The following is a 26,255-nucleotide window of genomic DNA, read 5'->3' as shown; positions in this document are numbered from 1 at the left end:
TATGGCCAGTGGAGCGTCCTAAACAAACAATGTGAAAACAAATGAGATGAAATTGAAATTTGTTTGTCAAGTTGAGAGAGTTATTTTCTAAAACAAATCTTATGAATCGAAACCATACAAGCTGTCAGCGCATTGTGGTCCTGGTAACCCTTTGCAAGCCTCACAGACTGCCCCCTCTCCCCCTTGTTTTTTTTTTTTTTTTACTGCTTGTCCTCTACTCCATCCTTTTGTCATTCTTTAGTCTGTGGTGCCTGCTTGTGCCCCTGTCTTTGTTTTTATAGTGAAGGTGGGCCGGGCCTCATACCATTCAGAAAGTGAGCAGGGATAGGGGGCAGTGATTGGTTCAGGAGTCTGTCCCGTCCTACATTGGTTGGTGGGCTAGGTGCATGGGATTTATTCACAGGGGAGGGAAGGCTGTGTGCTCTGCTGTTGACATTCAGCACCAATGCACTACAGGATCAGAGTGAGAGGGAGCAGACACCTAACACACAGAGCAGAGGCTCAGCAACTTTCCAGCAGAGCATCTCTGCAAAGAACTACTGCGCCCTCTCACTGGTGAGGATATCGGATACCAGAATACACCGGCTGTCATTATACCTGTCACTTTACAGATTACCCCTGCTCATCAAGTTTTAGAAGGACTGAAAAAAGTGCACAAACTGTGACTGCATCTAACTTGCAACCTGAAGAAAATTGGTGGCGTACATCAGAGAGTCCAGGGACATTTACGGTGACATCGGAAGCATCTAGTTGAAAGGTAAGCAAAACCGTGCCTCTCTGTATATAGAAAAATAGAGAGTCCTCAGTGGTTGATACCTTTTAATGGCTAACTGAAAAGATGGTTACACATTGCAAGCTTTCGAGACTCAGGTCTCTTCATCAGGCATAGACTAATACAAAATCTGAAGACTCTCTCTCTCTCTATATATATATATATATATATATATATATCTGTGTATCTGCTCTGCGCATTATCATCATGCCTTATATCATAATGTGTTCATTTGAGTTTTTTATGGTCTTAAGCATGGTGGCTCAGTGGTTAGCATTGTTGCTTTGCAGCTCTGGGGTCCTGGTTTCAAATCCCACCAAGGACAGCATCTACAAGGAGTTTGTACATTCTCCCCATGTTTGTGTGAGTTTCCTCCGGGTACTCTGGTTTTCTCCAACATTCCAAAGACATACTGATAGGGAATTTAGATTGTGAGCCCCAATGGTGACAGCGATGATCATGTCTGTGGAATTAATGATGCTGTACAAGCAAAGCATTACAAGAAGAACATAAAGTACGATGATGGTACAAAAGCCATACAGTCCACAGAAGTTGAACGATATACTCAGCTTTCTACGCATTTTGTTTTGAGAGACTCTCTCTTCTTTTGTTAATAATTTTTGCTCTTCTTTCATCAAGTGCAAATCCACTTTATCTACTGAGCAAGCAATACTAATAATTCCTGCCTTTACGGAGACTTGCACGCAATGAAAATATTTGTGCACATTTGCTGCGTCTTGTTTTTATTTTCCTTTTATGAAACGAAAGCAAATATCTAAAAGATATTAAAAATCAACGACTCACAAATTGCTGCACTACGTTAAAGTAGCCAAGCATCTCCTCTCCCAAGCAAAGCCCAAGGGCTGGGGATGTGAGTGAAGGAATGACTGTCTGCAGAGATCTTGAATGAGTTAATTGGTCTCTGGAAGTTCCAAGACCTTTGAAAAGTTTCTTGCAGAGCAGACCCAGGAAATTACAGCTTTGATATTGCTGCCAGTGCACAATCAGTGCCGCTTTATGACATGACTTGTAACTGGAGGAGGTATTTGACTTGTAGGGTAAACTTGGCAGAAATGATCTCTTCTCGATATTATTGTGACCGACTTTGAATTTTGTGTCTTGTTTGTTTTAATAATTCAGCTTTACGCTGAGGCTAAGCCTCGCTGCCTGCCCTAAGCAGATTTGTTTGTTAGGGATGAATCAGCAGGATGCTAAAGGTAGGGCTTGATCAAAAGAGATGGATTAGCAGACAAATAATCTCTCGGTACACATGTCACTGTCTAGGGAACATATGGCTGTCTTGTTTTCATAGTGTATCCCTTTACATATAGCGATGACCTTATGAGGTGGCATCCTGTAATCTTGGGGCAAATCAATGTAGGGGTCATTTTGGCCATGGCTTAGAGGAACCTGGCTCCTTGTGATGTTCTGGGTAGTAAAATGATAAGGGGACATCATGAACATGATATGCTGGAGGACTGTAGACTTTAGCAGCATGGCTTCTGAATAAAGAGTTGTAAAACAAAGTGGAACATCATCTTGTTCTGAGACGGATATGTGTTGCTTTATAATTTAATATCTTGAATATTCTTTTATAGGCTATGCTAATGTTAGGACCTAATTTGGGAGAACACAAGGTGTATCTTGAGTGAAGCTTTGGCCGTTGTCCCTTTTTTTGATGTAGGAAATGAATCTTCTCCCTAGTTGAGCTGTTAAAGAAGATCACAAGTCTTATCGTCTATCGGGGTCATGTGGCACACTTGGTTTCTAACAAGTACGATGGTTTAAGTTAAAATTACCCTGACCAAAAAACATTGTCTACAAATTTTATTACAGTGTATCTACTGTACATTGTGAGTTTATGTGGCTATGCTTGTCTACATTGTAAGAAAATTATTGCAATGGAGTTGACAAGTTTTTCTTATACTTCCATTTTCTTCCATTTGTTTTTTAATACCACTTGAAAATTTATAAGATATTGTTTTGCTATCACTCCATCTTGATTACCCTCAAGAAAGAGAAAGATAGATGATAGGTAGGTAGGTATATAGATAGATGATAGATAATAGATAGAATCTTCAAAATAAGCAAATACAAAAAAACCTTATATCTATGATTAAATTGTTATTATAGGATATCTGTATTGGATGCAGCGGTTTCTGTTTCTTCACTGGTTACATGTATCGGCTAGAATTCTTGTTCTCCTTACAAGGCAAAAAATAGGTCAGACATAGAAATGGAGTTCTGAAGGCAGATGTATTGTCGGCCCGTGCCAGTGTCATGCTGTGCCCTTCTACTGCCACTATGTGTCACTCTAGGGAAATATATGGAACGCTTTCTCTAATCACACAATCTGGATCACTGAAGTTCAGAAGGGGTGAAGAAGTAATGAGATGTAGGGCAGCTCCAGAAATGTTGTAACTATAAATGTGCTAATAACCCAAATAAAGTCAAGAGCAAGTTAGATTCATTCCTGAGACCTGTAAATACGATTTTTAGAAGCAGGTTCTGTACAAAGCAGTGGTGTATTCATGTAAACCACATGTCGGCTGCCAGCATTTCTATTATCTGTTTTATGTAGACTAGAAGACTAGCCAGAAAAATGTGGGTTAGCCGAAACCACTCCAATATAGAGCATGGAATTATCCTATCCGTTATGTAACTCATTCTCTTGGAAGACAGTGCGGACTAAAACACGAAATAGCCCTTGGCTTGAAGTGAACTAAATGAGAGACATAGAAGATGGTTTATTTTATATTTTCCAAAGGGGTTTACAGACAGACCAGCATCTGATGGAATCTCCGATTATTTAAATGCTTTTAAAAAAATGTTAATATTATAATTATTAAACTCTGACAAGCATTGTGTCTATTCTATCATCTTCAAGTAGTTAAATAGCATAAAATAGTACAAACTCAACCAAAGTTTCTTTATGAAATCCACTTTTTTTACTCTAAAAGGGATTATTCTTGGAAATAAAAGTGATAGATAGACAGATGGATTATAGTTAGAAAGAGAGATAGCTTATAGACAGATAGATAGATAGATAGATAGACAGACAGATAGACAGACAGACAGACAGACAGACAGATAGATAGATAGATAGATAGATACGGTAGATAATAGATAGATAGATAGATAAATAGATAATAGATAGATAGATAATAGACAGATAGATAAAGATAGATCTATAGATAGATATATAATAGATAAATTGATAGATATATAATAGATAGATAGATATGGGATAGATAGATAATAGCTAGATAGATAGATAGATAGATAGATGGATAGATCTATAGATAGATATAGGATAGATTGATAGATCTATAGATAGAAAATAGATAGATCTATCGATAGATAGATAGATAGATAATAGATAGATAGATAGATAGATAGATAGATAGATAGATAGATAGATAGATAGATAGATAGATAGATAGTCAGTAGACATGGAATACACTTCATATAATATTCATTCCTTGTGATTATTACTCCTATGTAGCATCTAGTTAGGTAACATCTATCTTGAGGATGGAAAGATCAGCCTTTAAATAAAAGCTTTTCGAGTTTGTTGTTTGCTTGGTGCATTTCTGAAATAGCGCCCATTACAGGCACATAGGGAATGACGTCACGGGGAGCTAGAAATAGATATCATGGAGCATTATTACTGTCTCACTCCAGTTCCTTTTCAAAACATTCAGAATTAAACTGCACGCAAAAGGGCTTCCTCTAAGCTTCGCCTGCAGCGTGTTTGTCCTGGAGACACTGCGAGGAATGAAGAAAGATGACATGCCCTTTTAGAAATCCTCCTATAGACTGTAGCACATCATCGCTATTACTTAATCTTTGAAAATACTTCTCTGTCTTTTTGTTTTCTGGAGGAATTCTAAATTCTTCAGATTGCTTTACATTACGCAAAAAAAATACTTATTACTCTGAAAAATGGTGTCAGTGCCAAGACATGGCATTGAGGAGGATACTGTAACTCAGCGGCAAAGGGGGTGAGCGCTATGGCGTCCTAGCAGCAAAGTCAGTCAATTAGCAGAGGCCACTCAGCTTCTCATCCTTAGCTCTATAATTAGGGCTTACATGAAATAAAGATTCTCAATGAATAAGGATCTTGGAAAAGTCATTTAGTCCTATGAAGAGCCCAATTTTCCTAAAACCTTACTATGTTCCCATAACCAGGAGCGTAGCTAGAAGGGAGCACCCAAGGCATGTGGCTGCTGGGTGACAGAGGAAATATCAACACTTTATCGTTGCAGGGATTTTATGTACAGGGCTAGGATAGTAAACTGGACCTTTGCCCCGGATGTAGGAAGCCTAGCTTCTTGGATATTAACTTCTAATTTCCTCCTTCCAAACTGTTATACCCATAAGGTTTGTTTTTACATCTGAACAGATTTTGTGGTATAAATGTCTTATCCATTTTTGTTTCCTTACATTTACACATTGAAGATATTAATTCCCTATTTATGACATGGTGAATTTCACTTCACATTTGTTTTAATCGACCTCTTGATTATTGTGACTTTGTCTCAATCCATGTTATTAATTAGTTGGAGCGTGTGCATCTGTTGTCTGTTTGTATGGTGTTGTGCATAAATGGCTCTCTCCTACAGGCATGCAAAGAATAAACTGGGACATTTCTGTGATTGGGACCAAAATCGAATGTACTTAATGTACAAGTACATCTTTATTGAGTGAATTGGGGTGAGGATGTATTCCTATCTTCAGGATCCTATCTCTATATGTAGTAGGTGTAGTAATAATAATAATAGCAAATACCTGCAATTAGAAATGTAGTATAGTTCTTCTTATTCACTATGTCACTTACCCCATGTGCAGGGCATTTCAATAACTAACTGTTAGTATATGAGTGGTCGTAACCATGGATACTTGAGTTACTGTGCTGCCCTGCATATGGGGTAAGCGACATACTGAATGTCTACTATACTACAGTACATTTCTAATTGGAGGTATTTGCTAATATTATTATTACTAGTTGACCCGTGTGAAATTTTCGCACATTGGTCATCGGGGGCGCAGGCAATTTCAGAAAAAGCAAGCTGGTCAAATGTAAATGTATTTCAAAAGATGATGAACATAGACAGGTATTTATATATGTAGATTGGTAATACAATAAATTGTTTTTTTCAAGTAGAGGCCAAAAAATGTCTTCCGGTTGAGGTTCCACCCACAGTGAAGTGTGCAATCCTCCAATTAGCCTGAAATAGGCTGGACAAGCAGTTCGGCAAGCTGGAAAGCCCCCAAGGCAAATGTTTGGATTTGTTTGTGATATCTGTAAGCAGCTTTGCAGTAGTGTGCTTTGGGGTACTGTGGTGCCACCTGCAGGTCATTTTTCCTTACTGCAGGATTATGAAAATTAATGTTTAAACTGTATTTTTGATCAAACCTGGATGTGTGGTTTGTTTGGCTATTTTCTTGCTGAAGGGGACAAGTTTACCTTTCAAATGGTGTATCATTTGTGTGTGTGGGTAGAGTATGAGCAGAGATACAAAGTAATCACCGCATTTGTGTGTGTGGGTGGAGTATGAATGGAGATACAAAGTAATCACCGAAAAACAGTGTTTTGAAATAATAGAATAGATTATTTCACCTACTTCATATTGGTACAACTTAGTAAGTAAAAATATTAATGTCATCTTTTGGTATGCACAGATAGTGTTAACCACTGTGCAGCCTCTCGTTTGTGTTCCTGCAACACTTAGTGATGAAAGCAGGAACTTCCTAATAGAGAGATTAATAAAAATGTAGGAAAAAGAACTCACGTAGATGAGCATTTTAAAATTTTTTATGAATTTTAAAAGAAGATGTGATTGTATGTTACCATATTATCGTTAACCAACAAGTACATTGGTGAAACTGCAGCATCTTAAATATGAGAACTGTTGCACAAGTAATTCACAGATCTTTCTGAGCAAGAACATTTTTGTATGTTTCATTCAATTCCAAACCAGTCATTGGCTGATGAAGGAGTAGGATTAATTACTGTCCAGTGAGGTTTTAATCTGGAGGAGCAAATGATATGAAATCTCACAAACTCAAGCCTTGGTCTAGTCACAATAATGACCTGATTTACATTTGTATCAGGAAAGAGTTATCTATTTTCTCCCATTCTTGTCTTGTTGAATAGGAGGGACCCTTCCTGCAGGAGGCACAGGAAATCTATATTTGCTGTTTGTGCTTGGCATGGATTGCCTGTACTGATGAGAGAGTATACTCGGTACTCGAGTTTTCCGAGCATGCTCAGGTGTCCTCCGAGTATTTTGGAGTGCTCAGAGATTTAGTTTGTGTCTCCGCAGCTGCATGATTTCCGACTGCTAGACATGCTTAATACATGTGGGGATTCCCTAACAAACAGGAAATCCCTGCATGTGTTCAGGTCGTCTAGCAGCCGTAAATCATGCAGCTGCGGAGACACAAATTTAATCTACAAGCACGCCCAAACTACTCAGAGAACACCGGCGCATGCTCGGAAAACTAAAGTAACGAGCACACTCGCTCATCACTAGTTCCAAGTGCTTTCCTTAGTTAGTCTTATGTGACGATGATGAGAGGCCACAGTGGATCTTATGCACTACAAATTGCTTATACATAGAAATATGTTCAGCTAATAAACTGTACAATGGTGTTAAAAAATGTAAAAACAGTGTCTTTTTTCATGGATCAACCGGCGGTGAACTTTTACCAATTGGCGGTCAGTCGTTTGACTGCCTGTTTACCCAGGAAACCCAAAGCAAATAACTGAGTGATCAGTACTGGGCTGCCATTATTCTCGGCAGTGACAAAGCACCACAATGAATGGTGATCTTTTATGCTGCATAAAAAAATAATTTCACCCAACGAATGAGAGTGTTTCTCGTTCATTGGGTGACCGGCAGCCTGTTTACACGGCAAGATAATCATGAAACGAGCTAGGACATACACAATCAGTTCCAGCCACAGAAGATGGGGTTTGCAGGTTTACAAATAATGGATGGAAAGATTGGATGAGTCAGGCCCTGGCATGCTTGGTAGACAAAAATATGACTCCTCAGTTGGAATAGTTGATAGGTTACAAAGATGTTTCTCTTATTAAATGTACATGTGTTCCTAGAACAAAATTTGCTTGTAAAATATAGTCCAGTTCAGCCAAAGTTTTATCATTAAAAGACTCTTTATGTAGCTGCCCACTCTACATGTCAGATATTCATCTATAATGACATGGTTGAGTAGACAGACACTGGTTTCATGTTGTACATCTGGACTGAAAAGTTAACTGTGAAAAAATATGTATAAATATGTATAAGTAAAGACTCTTAAAGAGACAGGAGCTGTATACTGAACTTTCATGCGGCCTACCAGGAGCTGAATCATTGAACTAAACTTCCAATCCCTAAATGTGCCATATAATGTAGACTGAAGAACAATCCAGTATGTTAGGCTGCCGAGGGTGGGACTGGAAGTGCCAAGCATTCTTCAATTTGCAATAGTCATCCCTCCCTATTGGCAGTATGGACTAGAAGGGTTAAATATTCTCCCCTTAATATGGGTCACTACTGGAAACCATAGTGTAACATATGTATATACTACAGATGAACAGATAATAGACACAAATTCTAGAGATGCTGTTCTTTTAGCCATAAAAAATGGAAATGGTAACAGAAACACAAGAGGAGCTTTGAACTTTAAAGCACTACTCCAGTGGGATTTTTTTATTGCAGCACTAGAGTGGTGCTTCTAATTTAAGTTTCCTTATCATAGTCTTATTCTTACTCGCCGCCATCTTTACATTTTATTGGTGCCACTCCAGTTTTGTGGCGCCATCTTGTGGCCAAATCTTCTGACTAGTCAGAAGTCAGAAGTAACAGTCACAAGTGCTCAAGCTCAGCCTATGAGAGTGAGAACAATGCCAGAACAAGGCTCTAATAGACACAATGAAAAGTGACCTCCGCCTCACTCCAACAAATGCTGGAGTGATCTGGCAGGTCACAATCTGCCGCAATCCGACAGGAGTGGCGACGATAGAAGTTGGAGATGGCGGTTGGTAAGAAGCACCACTTCAGGGCTGCAATAAAAAAAGGCTGGAGTGGTGCTTTCATGTATGTAGAACCTTTTAAATAAATGTCAGTTTGATGCTTGTTCAGTCACCAGCTAGCTATCCCTTCTCACCATACCCATGAAGGTGCATGTGTTTTCAATGAATGGGGAGAGAGAAGTAAGCCACTGTCAGACACCTCTGATACTTGGTTATCTTTAGGAAGGGCAAAAGAATTGGGATTTAAATTGAAAATGCCCAATACCTCATCTGTCGGAGACTAGTCGGGAGGCTATGCTGAAATTGGATGGTTCCGACAACTTTAATCCAAGGAAGTACTTCACGAATTAAGTTTTGCCAAATAAAGGTTTCCAAACGCTAACTTTATATACAATATATCATTAATATTTAATGCTCTTAGAATATACAAAAACAGGTGTGGATGCCATTTTCAAAAGAACATTTGAGTTGTTTTTGCAAGTATTTTCATTTCTCTTGATCTTTGTGGCCTAGCTCTGTAGGGGAAGGGAAAAAAACTCAAGGTATCGCATGTGGTTATGGATCATCTACCTAATTCATGTGTTCTGCATATACAAGACTTGTCCTCTTCTGTTACATGCATGTGAGGAATGCTGGCATCAGAGACAGTGTTCTGCACAGTTTAGAGCATTATTGTGAGCAGGGATGTAAAGGCGTTGGTTACATAAAATGCTATTCTTAAGCGGATTATTTAGCAAAAGGAATTCTTTAGATGAGCGAAGCTAAAATTCCCGCGTTTTGCTCAGAACTATAGTGCAGCCTAGAAGAAATATTTGACGTTAAACCTTGATTATACTGCACATCTATGGCGTACGTATTGTTGTTTTTTATCTAAAGAATACGAGAGTCATTTGTGTTTAGACATATTTAAAGGGCGTGTACAAATGCTAGAATACAAACACTCACAGACATATATAATGTGGAAAGAAATGTAAAATGGGCCATGAGACTGGTAAAAGTTTCTTACTGCAAAAAATCAAATGACTTGACTTTTTTTTACTTGAAAAAACACAAGTACAAATGCGTTATCCATTTTTGCAGCAAGCGACATTCCTCTATATAGACAAAAGTATGAAGCAGCACCAGCCAAATTGGTTTTATCAGGGTGCCAAGCCTCCAGGTAATTACCTACTCTCAATATAAGAAGAAGAAATTGAGGCAACACACCATGGGTTTCCAAAAAATAGTGGCAATTTAAAAGCTCAAAGTGATGGCAACATGTCGGTTCAAAAATGTGAACCACTAATAGCCTCAATGGGCTATTAAATCACCTTTATTTTTGGAAGATTATGGTGTGTTGCCTCAATTTCTTTGAGTAGATAAATAATAGACAGATAGATAGATAGATAGATAGATAGATAGATAGATAGATAGATAGATAGAATAAAAAATAGGTCGCACTCCAAAATTAGCAAAGAAAAAAGACCTTTAATAGCCCATGTGATGTGGTGACGACGTTTCAGTTACACAGAACCTTTCTCAAGTCAGTGTGTAACCAAAACGCTGCCGCCACGTTGTCTATTAAAGGTCCTTTTTTCTTTGCTAAATTTGGAGTGCTGCCTTTTTTTTATTTTATCTATTTTACAACTGGAAAACTGTTTGGGAGACTTTGCACCCTACTTTTTCTTTCTTTAAATATTGGTGCTGTTTCATTTTTTTTTTGCTAAGATATATAGATAGATAATAGATAGATCAATATATAGATAATAAATAGATAGAGAGATAGATAGATGGATATATATGAGATAGATAAAGTAAAAAAAAGTTGAAGCAGAAAGTCTTCATCTAGGACAGAAACGTTGCCACATGGGCCAATAAAGAGCTGCATTATGGAGTGCTGCTTCAACTTTTTTTCACTTTATTAAGAAGGTTTGGTATGTGCCCATGGGGCTTTGCACCCTATTTTAACTGTGCTGTGCAGTTTTTCTTTGTATAGATAGATAGATAGATAGATAGATAGATAGATAGATAGATAGATAGATAGATAGATAAATAGATACAGTAGATAAAGTTAATGCTTTTTTATTCTTTATAGTGTGGCAAATTTTATTTAACACATGCAAGTAATTACTATTATATGTAATTCTGTCATTAATACAATTACGAATGTAAACCTTGCAATTAGACATGGTACATTGTAGCAAGTAATTTGTGCACCCTAGATAAATATAATTAGGAGTGATTGGTAGCCTCTACACACAGTTACTACACAGCCACTTTTCAGGTTGACATATGGGATGGTAAAGTTTCCTAGTTGGTGTCAGGCTGCAGTCTCATTGATGTGCTGCTCACTGAAGCCTTAAGCAGAGTTTTAGATGATATAGATAGATGTGATCACAGATAAATGATACCATTACATGTTCCCTTCTGTCACACATTCTGGGCCTGGTCTGCTAAAGAGGAACTGGTGACCTAGAAGTAGATTTATATGTCAAATGCAAAAGCAATTCATCTTAAACTCTGAAAGTGCAGCAGAAGGCATTGTACAGACATTAACCATCCTAAAAGGCCTGGTTCTTCATACGTCAGCACTATATCAAACTACTAGACAGCAATGAGCCAAACTTGATGCTGCAGGTATAGAGATTAGAAGAACCAAGGTTTATGACTGTAAAGGGCCTGTCACACTAAGCGATATCGCTAGCAATATCGCTATAACGTCACTGGTTTTTGTGACGTAGCAGCGATATTGCTAGCGATATCGCTATGTCTGATACTTACCTCCGACAGGCTCCCCCGCTGGTTATCACTGATCGCGCGAGAAGGTCCTGGACCGCTTCTCATCATCATCTTCCTGCTGGGCTTCCTGTGGCGCCGACGAGCGACGCATGGACGCGGGTGGGAGGACGTCAGGATCGCCGCGTCTGACAGGTAAGTAGTGACCCCCATCCCCAGCGATGTCGCTGGTGAGATCTGCCTGTGTGGCAGCTCACTAGCGACCACTTAGCGATGCACCAGCGATCCTGACCGCGTCATATCGCTGGTCGGGATCGCTGGTTCATCTCTATGTGTGGAATGTACCTTTAGACATGGTCTGAGTGACACATTACCAGAGGGGCACTACAACATGGATCCTACAGCCACAACTACAGCCTTTGCCTACTTGAATTTCTAATGTCAAAAGGTTTCCTGCGCATTATCAAGAGCAATGCTGAGACCGGTAAATGAACAGCGCCACGGCTCAATGCTTCTATTTTCTGGTAACCTCGACAGCTGTCGTATTCTGGAGAATTATGCCTTTAATGGAGTCCAGCTCATTTCCAGCCTGCTACATAAATGAACGGACATCAAAAGCCTGATTTGATTTGTGGAGTGCCAAATCCGAGGCGAGGATATAGCTGTTCTCCAGAACACTGACTTACTACCACTTCTGTCTATATTGCGAATATACCATGCCATAGCTATAAGCAAGTGCTAGAGACCTACCATTGGAGTAACAGCACTTTTTAGGAGAAATGAATATAAGTTTTGTAAAGGAAATAATTGTTGTAGGACTCTGTGAATGAAGATGTTTCAGGGCGCTTCCTTCAGAGGATCCTTTACCCAATTTTGAAAAAGAGGGTTGTATTGTCAAAAAAAAAACAAGTTTCTCTGATGTTCAATCAGGTGATATTTTATTGGCTATGTGTAGCAAATAAAAAAACTTAATAAAGGACTGATAATAAAAATTTATTAAAAAACAAACAACGCGTTTCAGCCTTGTAGGCCTTAATCAGGTAAAAATGAACGAGTATGGACAGTAAGTTACTCTCAGGTTGAGCAACATCTGTGATTGGTGCAGTCAAAGTGTCTTTTTAAGCTGCAGAGCGACAAAAGCCTGTAAGAAATCCGAGTCTACATACAGGGGTTGAACAAAATAATGGAAACACTTGGAAACATCAACAAAAGTTAGTTTAATATGGTGTAGGTCCACCTTTTGCGGCGATTACAGCCTCAATTCTCCGAGGTATGGATTCATACAAGGTGTGAATTGTTTCCAAAGGAATTTTAGCCCATTCTTCAGTTAAAACACCCACCAGTTCTTTGAGCGACGATGGCGGCGGAAATCGACGTCTAACTTGAATCTCTAAAATCGACCATTAATGCTCAATAATGTTGAGGTCTGAGGATTGTGGGGGCCAGATGAGACGCTCAACTTCATTAGAATGTTCCTCGTGCCATGCTTTAATGATTCTAGCTGTATGAATTGGTGCATTATCATCCTGAAAGATGGCGTTCCCCTCCTGGAACAGTGCTTGAACCATAGGATGCACTTGGTCGTCCAAAATGCCTAAAGAATCTTGGCTGTTAATTCTTCCATGAAGGGATATCATTGGCCTGGCGGATCTCCACAAAATAGCACCCCAGATCATCACAGAATCTCCACCATGTTTTACTGTTGGGAGAAGGCAGTCTGGATGGAATGCTTCTTTCAGCTGTCTCCAAACGTACACTCGGCCGGAGGTCGGAAATAGGGTAAACAATGATTCGTCTGAGAATATCACATGTTTCCACTGCTCGAGGGACCAATTCTGGAGGTTTCTACACCACTCTAAACGCTTGGAAACATTTGTCATTGAGAGCAGAGGTTTTCGAATTGCAGCTCTTCCGTGGAATCCAGATTTGTGCAGCTCCTGACGAACAGTTTTCGTGGAAACTCGGTTTTGTAGGTGTTCAGCAGTGATTTTCGGAGCCGTGGTCTTGCAATCCTCTCTCACAATTTGCTTTAGAGTCCGACGGTCTCTCTCAGTCAACTTCGACTTTCGGCCGGACCTGTGCTTTGCTGCGAACGTTTTTCCTTCTCTTTTAAACACAGTCATTACTTTGGAGACAGTACCTCTTGAGACGCCAAGCATTCGGGCACTTTCTGTTACACTAGCGCCTGCCATACGAGCACCAACAATTTGGCTTCTTTGAAAATCCGAGAGCTCTGCCATTGGTATCAGGTTCTCATCAATGTTCTTACAATTCTGTAAAACAAACACTTAATTTACATACACATATCACAAATAATCAACTACAAAACATTACTATATGTCACGGTTTGCATGTTTATAACATGTTCGAAGATTATGATGCCAAAACGTTAGGTGTTTCCATTATTTTGTCCAACCCCTCTAGATGATAATGTACAACTCTTCTCTAGTTTCTACCAAATTAATGGTCCTTATTCTGCATTTAGAATGATCTAGCATTATTAAATGGATTCTGTCACCAGGTGAATACTACTCTATCTAAGAGCAGCAGAGTTTCCACTTCCAGGGATGTATCATTTTTAGTAAGGAACTGACATAAAAAAATAAACATGCATGGTACTATTCACCAAAAAGAAAAAAAAAACTATTGTGAACCTTTATTAATGGAAAGGTAAAAAAGTTATGCTCCATGTATGTGTACATGCAAATAAAAAAAATAAGGTCCCAAAAAATAAATGACAGTTAATGAAAGCATTCATACCCAGAATTCCTACCATTGATAACATAACTCATTTAGCCAAAAAACAGAAAAATGAAGAAAAAAAAAGTTATTATTCAGAAATTTAAATGAGTTAAGAAAAGAAAGCCAAATTGGCCTTAAAGGGTTAAAATGGAAATTATTTCATTTATATTTATATACTGTTTTTCATTTGTTGCATTTAATAGTAATTAATGTCACCCATCTGACATTTGCTTCATTTTGGCACTATGCCAAAGAGAATAAAAAAAGGGAATCTGTAATCAGGTATTGGCTACCCCATCTGAGAGCAGCATAATGTAGGGGCAGAGACCTTGATTTCAGTGGTGTCACTTACTGAGTTGGTTACTGCAGTTTTGATAAAATCACTGTTTTATCAGCTGCAGATCTAGCAGTTCTTTGAATGCAGAGCTCTGTATAACCCCGCCCACAACACTGAATGGACGCTTTCTGTGTACACTCTGCATAGGCATAAAGCTGCCAATAAGTGGAATGAACAGGATTATAAAAAGATTATGAATAGGGAGGACTATATGACAGCAGCATTACTAGTGATAATCTCCTGTTGATAAAACAGTGATGTTATTAAAACTACAGAAAGCAGTCTGTTAAGTGATATATCGCCGAAATCAGCATCTGTCTCAAAATGATGCTACTCTGGGATTAGGTGCCAAAAACCTGATAACAGATTCCCTTTAAGGGGTTTTCCACTACTTGGACAATCTCTAATGCTGTAATCCCCTGTGTAATATAAAAAAAACACCTTATACTGACCTCTCAAGACATTATAATGCCTTGTGAGCGAGCGCTGCATCCTTTCGGCAGCCACTGATTGTCTGCAGCGGTTATGTTGCATAATAACGTCACACAAGTGCTGATTTCACTTGATCAACACCAGTAGGTGAGTTTAACTGATTTTTTTATTTCATACAAGGAACGATCCGTTTAAGTAGTGCAATAAAGCATGCAGACATTTTCTTTAATCACCTTTAAGTAATAAAAATGTGGCATGTGCAATCAGTAAGCAGTGATAAGTAAGGTTAGGACATGAAATCCTCATGCAGTAAGTAGAGATAAGTAAGGTTAAGACATGAAATCCTCATGCAGTAAGTAGTGATAAGTAAGGTTAGGACATGAAATCCTCATGCAGTAAGTAGTGATAAGTATGGTTAGGACATGAAATCCTCATGCAGTAAGTAGTGATAAGTAAGGTTAGGACATGAAATCCTCATGCAGTTGTTGCTTTACCATCATCATATCATTATGAGCTTTGATTTCTTCCGTTTGCTCACATGAGGGGCGTTTTGTACACCCGTTTCCTCTCCTAATCCTCAACAAGGAGGAACAGGAGACTTTTTTCTGTACTGAAAGAGGAGAATTCATGGTGTAAAACTTTCTTCACGGGTGAAAGCACTGCTCTAAAGAAGCTGATTGAATATTTCCCATATTAGTCTTAGTTCCATGAACTATGAACTGAAAGTAAATACCCCCTCAAGGATTAGCTGTTAATTACAAGGAAAATGGCCACTGCAGGAAAAAAGGCAGCTCGGTAATGCAAAGAAGAACAATGTCTGCCAGATCAAGAGACACTATTTGTGAAAGACTCCTTACTCTGGCTATTGAGGGTCCTAAGCAGTGGACCCACCTTTTGTGTTTTATGAAAAAACCCTTCGACTGGGATGAAGCCCATTTTACATAAGGCAGCTATTTGATTGTTTTATTACTCATTTTTCATCCCACAAAAGTACAAGTAAATCCTACAGTATATCACAGTATAAGAATTGATAGAAGAACTCCCTTAGTAAACCACAGGTGGAGTGTTAGACTTCTAGAAGACATCTCAGCGACTTCCCTATGTAACTAGTACACAGTATGAGCAATGGTCATGTGTCATTGTTTTCTAGAACACAATCTAATCATTGGATTGTTATTCTAAACTGTGGGAGCTGATTACAATATCTCAGTGATAACTATTATTTTATGTAATAAAGTTTATACAACCAACAGGAAATGATCCGGGCTCGTGCACATCCTGTTTGCTCGGCATGGAATGTCTTTGTCAGAAACAGCTGCATTAAATACAAGCAGTGAAGCCACTGGCAATGCTTCACCGTATATATATAGATACAGTGAAGGAAATAATTATTTGATCCCTTGCTGATTTTGTAAGTTTCCCCACTGACAAAGAAATGAACAGTCTATAATTTTAAGGATAGGTTAATTTTGACATTGAGAGATTGAATATCAAAAATAAAATCCAGACAATCACATTATATAAATTATAAGAAATTTATTTTCATTTTGCAGTGAGAAATAAGTAATTGATCCCTCTGGCAAACAAGACTCAATACTTGGTGGCAAAACCCTTGTTGGCAAGCACAGCAGTCAGACATTTTTTGTAGTTGATGATGAGGTTTGCACACATGGCAGGAGGAATTTTGGTCCACTCCTTTTTGAAGATCATCTCTAAATCATTAAGATTTTGAGGCTGTCGCTTGTCAACTCGGAGCTTCATCTCTCCATAAGTTTTCTATGGAATTAAGGTCTGAAGACTGGCTAGGACACTCCATGACCTTAATGTTTTTCTTTTTGAGCCACTCCTTTGTTGCCTTGGCTGTATGATTTGGGTCATTGTCTTGCTGGAAGACCCAGCTACAACCCATTTTTAATGTCCTGGCGGAGAGAAGGAGTTTGTCACTCATGATGTTACGGTACATGACTCCATCCATTCTCCCATCGATGTGGTGATGTAGTCCTGTGCCCTTAGCAGAGAAACACCCTCAAAACATAATGTTCTCACCTCCATGCTTGATAGTGGGGATGGTGTTCTTTAGGTCATAGGCAGCATTTCTCTTCCTCCAGACACGGCGAGTTGAGTTAATGCCAAAGAGATAAACTTTTGTCTCCTCTGACCACAGCATCTTCTCCCAACCACAGAATCATCCAGATGTTCATTGGCAAACTTCAGAGGGGCCTGCACATGTGCCTTCATGAGCAGGGGGACCTTGCGGGCACTGCAGGATTTTAAACCTTTACGGCATAATGTGTTACCAATGGTTTTCTTGGTGACTGTGGTCCCAGCTGCCTTGAGATAATTAACAAGTTCCACCTGTGTTGTTTTAGGTTGATCTCTCACCTTCCTCATGAACAAGGATACCCAATGAGGTAAGATTTTGCATGGTGCCCCAGATCGATGTCGATTGACAGTCATTTTGTATTTCTTCCATTTTCTTATTATTGCACCAACAGTTGTCTCCTTCTCACCGAGCATCTTACTTATGGTTTTGTAGCACATTCCAGCTTTGTGCAGATCTATGATCTTGTCCCTGACATCCTTATAATGCTCTTTGGTCTTTCCCATGTTGTAGAGGTTAGAGTCTGACTTATTAATTGAGTCTGTGGACAGAAGTCTTTTATAAAGGTAGCTATGTAAGACAGCTGTCTTTAAAGCCCCCGTCACACATAGTGATCTCGCTGAGTCACAATTTTTGTGACGCAACAGCGATCTCACCAGCTAAATCGCTGTGTGTGACACTGACCAGCGATCGGCCCCCCTGCCAGTTATCGCTGATAATCCTGGAATAGTCAGGACATTTTTTTTGTCGCTGGTCTCCCGCTGGCCAGCACACATCACTGCGTGTAACAGGCGGGAGACCAGCGATCAGCGCACTGGTAACTAGGGTAAACGTCGGGTATCTAAGCAGTGAGCGTCACTTAGAAACCCGATGTGTACCTTAGTTACCAGCGTGCTGATGCAGGGAGCTGGTAACCAAGGTTCACATTGGGTTTCTAAGTGACGCGTGCTGCTTAGAAACCCGATGTGTACTTTAGTTACCAGCTCCCTGCATCAGCGCGCTGGTAACTAACGTACACAGCGACGCTGAGCGCTCGGCGTCGCTGGTGCTGATCGCTGGTGAAGCTGTCTGTTTGACAGCTCACCAGCGATCCTGACAAGTTGATATCGTTGTCGGGATCGCTGGTGAGTCGCTATGTGTGGCGGGGCCCTAATGCAGGTAACGAGTTGATTAGGAGCGTCTAACTGGTCTGTAGGAGCCAGAACTCTTAATGGTTGGAAGGAGATCAAATACTTATTTCTCATTGCAAAATGTAAAAAAATTTATATAATTTACACAATGAGATTTTATGGTTTTTATTTTTGATATTCTATCTCTTTATTTACGTACCCATAAAAATTATAAACTGTTCATATATTTGTCAGTGTGCAAACTTACAAAATCAGCAAGGGATCAAATACTTATTTCCCCCACTGTATATAAAAAATAAAGGGAACATACGGCCCCTCCACATCCCCTGGTGTACTGGCCTGTCTCCTGGTATCTGCTCCATGCTATGGACACTGTGCTGACAGACACAGCTACCCTTCTTGCCACAGCCTGCATTGATGTGCCATCCTGGATAAGCCGCACTACCTGAGCAATTTCTGTGGGTTGTAGACATTACCTCATGCTACTGTACAGTACCTCTAGAGGTGAGAGCAATGACAAAATGCAAAAGTGACCATAACAATAGCCAAGAAGAAAGAGAACAGAGAACAGAGAAATGGTCTGTGGTCACCACCTGCAGAACCACTCCATTATATAGGTTACCTTGCTAATCGCCTATCATTCTATAATTTCTACTTATTGTCTGTGCCATTTGAACAACAGCAGGAGAAATTGCTTCACAATCGGTGTTGTTTCATAACTGGACAGGTGTATATACTGAAAATGGAGCAACACATCCAAAATATTTTTATTTATTGTACTCATTTATATAGCGCCATTAATTCCACAGCACTTTACACACATTATTGTGTCATAATGTCATACTTGTCTTTGGAATGTGGGAGAAAACCAGAGTACCCGGAGGAAATCCATGCAAACACGAGGAGAACATACAAACTCCTTGCAGATGTCCTTGGTGGGATTTGGACCCGGAACCCCAGGGCTGCAAGGCTGCAGTGGCAGTGACAACCACTGTGCCACCGTTCCTCCCCAAAATAGTGAAAAAGTAAAGGATGCTTTATGCACTTAACACCAGCTATGCTTCAGCTCTCTCTGTAGAGCCTTTCTCAACAGAGACTTTTCATATGCAATGTTTATGAATAAAGGATCCTTACTTTCTCAGTATTTTGGACATTCTGCCTCCTTTTTGGGTTTGTATATATTTGACAGGAAGTTTTACCAGTTTTCTTGGTGGAGTTTTGCATACTTTTTGGCAGTAACCGGAAATGGTCTTCCAACAGTCTTGAAGGAGTTCCCAGAGATGCTTAGCACTTGTTGGCCCTTTTGTCATCACTCTGCGGTCCAGCTCACACCAAACCATTTCGATTGGGTTCAGGTCTGCTGACTGTGGAGGCAAGGTCATCTGGCGTAGCACCCCATCATTCTCGTTCTTGGTCAAATAGCCCTTACACAGCCTGGAGGTGTGTCCCAACCTTTGGTCTGTACTGTATATATATATATATATATATATATACTCCTTCCTGTGTCAATGCACCATGCTGAATCCTCATGAAACTCTTCTGACCCTGTGGCAATTCCCTGCTGTCTCCACCTGGCTGCAAGAGGCACATCCAGATTCTGCAGTAACTTAGCTCTGCTATGACCTGCAGGGTTTAACTTCCCTACGCAGCATTGGGTTTATTTTCCAGTTCATACCACCACTCTTTGCCTGAATGTTGGTTCCTAGCTAGTTTGACTACTAGTATCCTGTTCATGCTCTTGTTTTATTGATTGTCCCATTATCAATCCAGCTTGTATACCCATACTGTTTCACATCGGCTTTGAACTCTGATCCTGTGAGGTCTGCCCTGACCACGGATTGTCTGACCATTTGCTGTCATCTTCCTGTACCTCATATATGTGTTTCTGACCCTCCAGTCATCTGCTGCAGACTCGGGGACTGCCCTGGAGTGGTACCTGGTGACTACCTGCGGCCAACCCTATCTTCACCATCAGAGGCTCTAGTGAATACCAAGCAGTCACTTCGTCATGTCCCTATCTGCTCACAAACAAAGCCAAAATTTCAGTTTTATTCATTATGCATAATGAATGAGACAGAAATGTTGGTTGGGTTTCCTTTGCCTCGCATAAGTCAACCTATGGCAAAATATGCCAGGCAAGTAAAGCAGTAAAGAGACTGCTGGTGGAGGAAGATAGCTGAATCCACTAATGATTTCAATAGCAGAGTAAACTTAGCGCTGCAGACCAAACATAAGAGAAAAAATGTTCCCCTTAGCCTAGTGTAAAGGACACCCTCTTTAATAAGCCACCCATCAACTGGTCACCTCTGGTGAGGCTTCAGAGACAAACAGCTTACTTTGTTGGGGGAAGTTGCCAATGTCAGTTTATTTAATCTTCAGTGACCTGTACTTGAGAAATAATGTATGGACCATACTCAAATGAATGGCCATCCATGTGATACATGGGAGCAATGGGTCTGTTTGAGTGAAAATCGCTGCTTATCATCAGCTGTCTAGTCTGGCTCATAGACACTGTGAACACTTTAAAGCATAGACTTTATCAACAACCTAACAGGTAGAGATGAAAAAACCTGCCAAAATTTGAATTTGACAGATTCACTCAAACTCGGTCGAGAAGTTCGACTTGCCTTAGATTTTTTCCTTGATTACGCACAGAGTATCAAAAGTTCCTAATAAATCCGGTGCAAGTCACAAAGGACAGCATTCTGCCACATTTAGCTTGATAAATTTATATCTAATTAGATTTTACTTATAAATATTAAATGTAAACCAACAGGTTTTATCCACTGTTACGTCGTAATGTAATTGTAAGAATGGCACGATCAGGGCTACACGATTAACTTTAACCCTGATGAACATCTGTCATGCCTTAAACTTCAAGAAAAGCCAGTGTGAAACATGTGAACAGATTACCTCTTATCTTCTCAAGTCCTACATTAAAGTTGTTTCCATTGGCTTTCATATCCATTCCTTTTGTAAGATGAAAGAGAGCTCCATCTTTGTAAATAAAAGAGTCTTGTACAGTCTGCCACTTCACAACCTCTTCTAAAAGTCGCCTATTGTTCTCGTTGTGGGTCCGAAACAACAGCAAACACTGCGAAGGTCATTCCTTCCGTGGCTTGTGTATGGATTACTCAGACGAAAATATTTATAGTATTATCAGATTAAGTTTACACCCTGATGAACAAAGCTGAGTGGATCAATTCAGGAGATCTCCATTTGTCATTTAATGCAGTTATTATATATTTGTGATTTTACAAAGGCCTTGATAAACTTGATACATTATCTTAAAGCGGATGTCCACTACTCGGACAAGCCTTTCTCAATCACAATAGTTGCTCCATGTAAAATAATAACAGCTATACTCATTTTTGGTGCAGGTGCCATTCCAGCAATGTTGGCCCCTACTCTCCCGGGGCTGGCATGACATTATTATGTCATACCAGCCCTGCAGGCAGTCACCGGCCACTTCCCTCTTACTTGCTTACTGTAACTGACGTTCAGAGAATGTCAGAAAGCAGCAACATGCTCTCACTACTTCTGGATGTAAGTTTAGTTTGACAGAAGTGAAAGGGGAAGTGGCTGAAGATTGGCTGCATGGCCGCCTTGACATCATAATGTCGAGTGAGCCCCAGGAGAGTAGGCACCGACATCACTGAAAGGGTGCCCACACCAGAGGTGAGTATAACTGTTATTATTTTACATGGGGCAACGATGGTGACTGAGAAGGGGTGGTCCGAATAGTGGACAACCCCTCTAAAAAACTTTTTGACAGTTAGAGTGATCAATGAGTGGAACAGGCTGCCACGAGAAGTGGTGAGTTCTCCTTCAATGGAAGACTTCAAACAGAGGCTGGACAGACATCTGACTGGGATGATTTAGCGAATCCTGCTTTGAGCAGGGGGTTGGACCAGATGGCCCAGGAGGTCCCTTCCAACTCTACGATTCTATGATTCTATGATTCTATGATTCTATGATTAAAAAAAGTTTTCCTCCCCAGAGCAAATTTTTGGCCACCAATGCAGTTTGTCAAATGCTAACTGTGTGTAATACACACACTATTAGGATTCTGCTCTGCTAGCCAGTGCAAGCGGTCATCACATGATCCACAAATGAGAATTGCACAAGCCCACTATATTCTCATCCACATCTCTCAGTCTCCTATTGAAAGAAGCAGATGAAAAATACTGCCTGTCGAAAGATTACCCTGAAGATAAAAAACACCATTAAAGGAGTTGTCAGGTCTACAACTACAAGTCTGCAGTCACTCTGTGTGACTGCAGACTTGTGAATCCTCACGGCACACGCACCGTGCACTGTGAGAATTCTCCGGTGCAAGCGGTGCAGAAGAAGGGGTGTGACCTCTATCTGGCCTCTTTCAATTCAAATGTATTGAGAGAGGCTGAATACAGTCTAGTTGGAATGTGGCCGGATGTATGCAAATCTCATACTCGCAATCACAGGGCTGCTCGCTCCTGGTCCGGCAACAGAGAATCATTACCCCACGCAATCACAGACAGTGTGCAGTGACTACAGACATTTTAGACTGGACAACCCCTTTAAATGTATTTCTTCATTATGACATCATCTTCCAAAATTATATTTCAATTTTATATAGTCAATTGGATGCTATTGTTGTGGTTTTGTAGCAGTAGGGTGAGGGGTACTGAGGGTGTAATAATAACTAGGTCTCTTCTCCTGGAATGCACCATGACTATACCAGAATAGTTGGATCACAAGTGGCAGTCCGGTTAACATGAAATTAGATACTAATTGCAGAAAGATGTAATTACTCTAGATGGAGCTATCATTCTGTAGAAATGGATGCTTCACGACTATACCATGGAAAGATCCCTTGCAGCATGACATCATCACATAATTGGGGCATGACATCTACAGTGATTAGGTGCAGGTCCAAGTATGGGATTTGCACTGGACCCCGGAGCTCATACACACATCAATGTTAGATTTGCATAGTGTTGCATTTTCCATTTCAGCTGATGCTGGAGTTATTTCAGATATATTATATCCCTCTGACTTCATTACTGTATTAAACGTCTGGCTTACGAGTGATAAACACTTTCAATATTTTCTTGGCAGTGATGGCAGAAAAAACCCCAGCTTTTATATTCGACTTAAAAAGCTGCTCGGCGGTATAAATCTTAAGGATTAGAATATAATGCTTCTGACAAACTCCACTCTTAAGCGCCACCCATTCTCGCGCTTGTGCGAGGGTGGAATGTACGCAGCGTCCTTAAAAGTCGCCTTGCTAACTTGCAATCATGGGCTCTCTGCTCCCTGTAATTAAGCGTCGAATTTTATTTGTTCCAGATGCATTGTTTCAGTTGTACCAGATGAAGTGGAGGCCATAAATTACAATCATGTCTCTTTAACTTGATGACAATGTAGCACTGTGGTGAATGTTTTATCCAGATCAAGGCAGGAAGGGTAATTTCGTTAAGTTTAATTTCATTAGATTTTATTATTACAGCGATGACTTTGGCATAGGTCAGGATGCAGATTTTTTTTTCCTTCTTCTGCACATGGCTGGTTGTATAACATTAAACACTGCACCCTGTAAACCCATGGAACAGTGCAGGGATCTCATAAAAGCGATTACAGTACTTTGGATTCCTTTTATTGGGTAAGGCGATCCTTATATTAGACCTTGTTACCCAAAGACTAAAGTTCCTTTCAGCAGTTAGAAATGAAGCTTTTGGAAAATAAAAGATAACTATATGAGAGGGAGGAACGGAAGCAGGGATTGCCATCGTCATAAATAATACTTGTAAATCTGCTTAAGAATAGTAGATGTGGGTGTGCGACTCTACGTAGAATATGGTCATACCTGTGAGATTGCTGTTTAATGGGTAGACTAATCATTTGGGAATGACCAGCAAAAACTATGCTGTTCATAATGATGTAGTGTGTATTCTGGATATAGCGGTTATTTAGAAGGTAGTGAGCCTCAATGCCCAGAAGCCTAGATCGGTCTCGAGATTTCAGCTCTAAAGTCTGCATAGTTTTGAATTCAGATTTAGATTAAAATACAGGTCGTAACTCAAGACAAGTACAAGTTAACTATTGATCAATATATTTATAAGCTATGTCAATTATTCTATTCTGATTTTGTGTATGTAAACTGTAAAATGATGTTGGGCATACATTAAAGCACCACTTCAGTGGGGTTATTTATTGCAGTGCTGGAGTGGTGCAACTATGATAAGTTCCTTTCCCCCAGTATAAGGCTGGGTTCACATTACGCTTTAGCAGTCCATTAGATGGACTGTGTTACACGGCGGTATAATGCTGTGTAACGCAGTCCGTTAACACTGCCATTGCCCTCCATTGTGGGGCGCATCGCGACGTATGCCGTAAAGCGGCACGCGTTCGCGATGTGCCGTCATTCAATGGCGGAGCCTCAGATGCGGGCTGCAGCGTCTGAGGCTCCGTCACCCCTAGCGCAGATGGAGCATCTGCACTAGCGGTATAGCATAACGCATATCGCGTTATGTTATAGCTTTAATGCAGCCCGTCAACGCTATGCATTGAACAGGCTATGTTAGCGCAATGTGAACCTAGCCTTATACTTACCAGCTGCCATCTTCTTTTGTTTTTGACTTTGCACTGGTTGTCTTCTGCTGGTTGTGACCTGCCAGATCGCTTCAGGGTTAGCCGGACAATCACTACTCAATATAAATCAATAAGAGCCAGAATGAGGCCAGAACCATGCTCCCATAGACTAAAGGTACTGTCACACTAAGCGACATCGCTAGCAATATTGCTATAACTTGTGACGTTATAGCGATATTGCTAGCGACATCGCTGTTTCTGATACTTTCCTACGACCCGCTCCCCCGCTGGTTATCGCTGGTCGCGCGAGAACGTCCAGGACTGTTTCTCGTCATCAGCTTCCTGCGGCGCTTCCTGTGGAGAGACGAGCGACGAGCGTGGAGCCGGGCGGGAGGACGCAGGATCGCCTAGTGTGACAGGTAAGTAGCGACCCCCGACCCCAGCGATGTCGCTGGTGAGATCTGCCTGTGTGGCAGCTCACTAGCGACCACTTAGCGATGCACCAGCGATCCTGACCGCGTCATATCGCTGGTCGGGATCGCTGGTACATCGCTAAGTGTGACAGTACCTTTACATTCAGTGCTTGCGACCATTACCTCTGACTTCCAGTCAATCAGAAGGAGTGATCAGTACTAGTATAATACCAAGGTCAGGGAACTTAGATTAATTGCACCACTTCAGCACTGAAATAAAAAAAATGCTGAAGTGGTGCTTTAATACATAAATAAACTTTTTTGTTTAGCATTATCTTTCAAACTTTATGAATTAGTGTAATATACCTCGTTACCTTATTTTGTTTTCTCAAACACTATGCTGCAGTGCTGTTCCCATAGTTCATCCTCCTTTTAAAGGGAATGTGTCAGCAGGTTTTTGCTATGTAGTCTAAGGACAGAATGTGGTAGAGATTAAAACACAGAATTCAGAGATGTGTCACTGATCAGGCTGTGTGCTGTTGTTTACTTATTATAATGAAGGACATTATCACTGCTTTGACTAACTGGCCCTTGAGCAGCTGTCTGACTCTGACCACACCCCCTTCTGTCATAAGCACCTGCCAATAGACAATGTTCAGAGAAGCCTGGTATGGGAGGGGATAGCTTTCTGAACTCTTCTTCATGCTTCATCTACAAACTCTGAATGTGTCACAACTGCTGCACCCAGTAATCTAAGTGATACATTGTTGGATGTAGCAAAAACATGATGACAGATTCACTTTAAATTTCCCTTCAATTGATATTTAGGAATGGCCATACTTTGCATAAAAGTAATCAGTGTACGGACTTCCCCTCTGTGAAACTCTCTATACACCACTCCAAACTGACAGTTTATGAGATTCCTAACTGTAAATATTCATAAAAATAGATTAATTGCTTATTAATTCCAAAGACATACTGAAAGGCAATATAGAT

The 26,255-nt window shown here is 40.3% G+C and overlaps 1 protein-coding gene across 2 annotated transcripts in view; it reads left to right on the top strand.

The window, feature by feature from the left end:
- Window positions 1-413: 413 nt before the first annotated feature.
- The window catches only part of NDNF (neuron derived neurotrophic factor), a 41,496-nt gene continuing 15,654 nt past the window's right edge, over window positions 414-26,255 (top strand). The window contains exons 1-2 of one of the 2 annotated variants that reach the window (XM_073571997.1): window positions 414-757; window positions 17,412-17,453. In XM_073571997.1, the coding sequence (XP_073428098.1) occupies window positions 17,449-17,453 (5 nt within the window). In that variant the 5' untranslated portion in view covers window positions 414-757; window positions 17,412-17,448. The remainder of the gene's footprint in view (window positions 758-17,411; window positions 17,454-26,255) is intronic. The other variant, XM_073571998.1, reaches the window with a different exon arrangement.

Source organism: Dendrobates tinctorius, unplaced genomic scaffold, assembly GCF_039654945.1.
Source record: "Dendrobates tinctorius isolate UK_male_01 unplaced genomic scaffold, ASM3965494v1 ptg000030l, whole genome shotgun sequence".
In the NCBI taxonomy this organism is placed as follows: Eukaryota; Metazoa; Chordata; class Amphibia; order Anura; family Dendrobatidae; genus Dendrobates; species Dendrobates tinctorius.
Note: the sequence above shows the minus strand (reverse complement) of the source record. Positions and strands in the feature narration are given on the sequence as shown.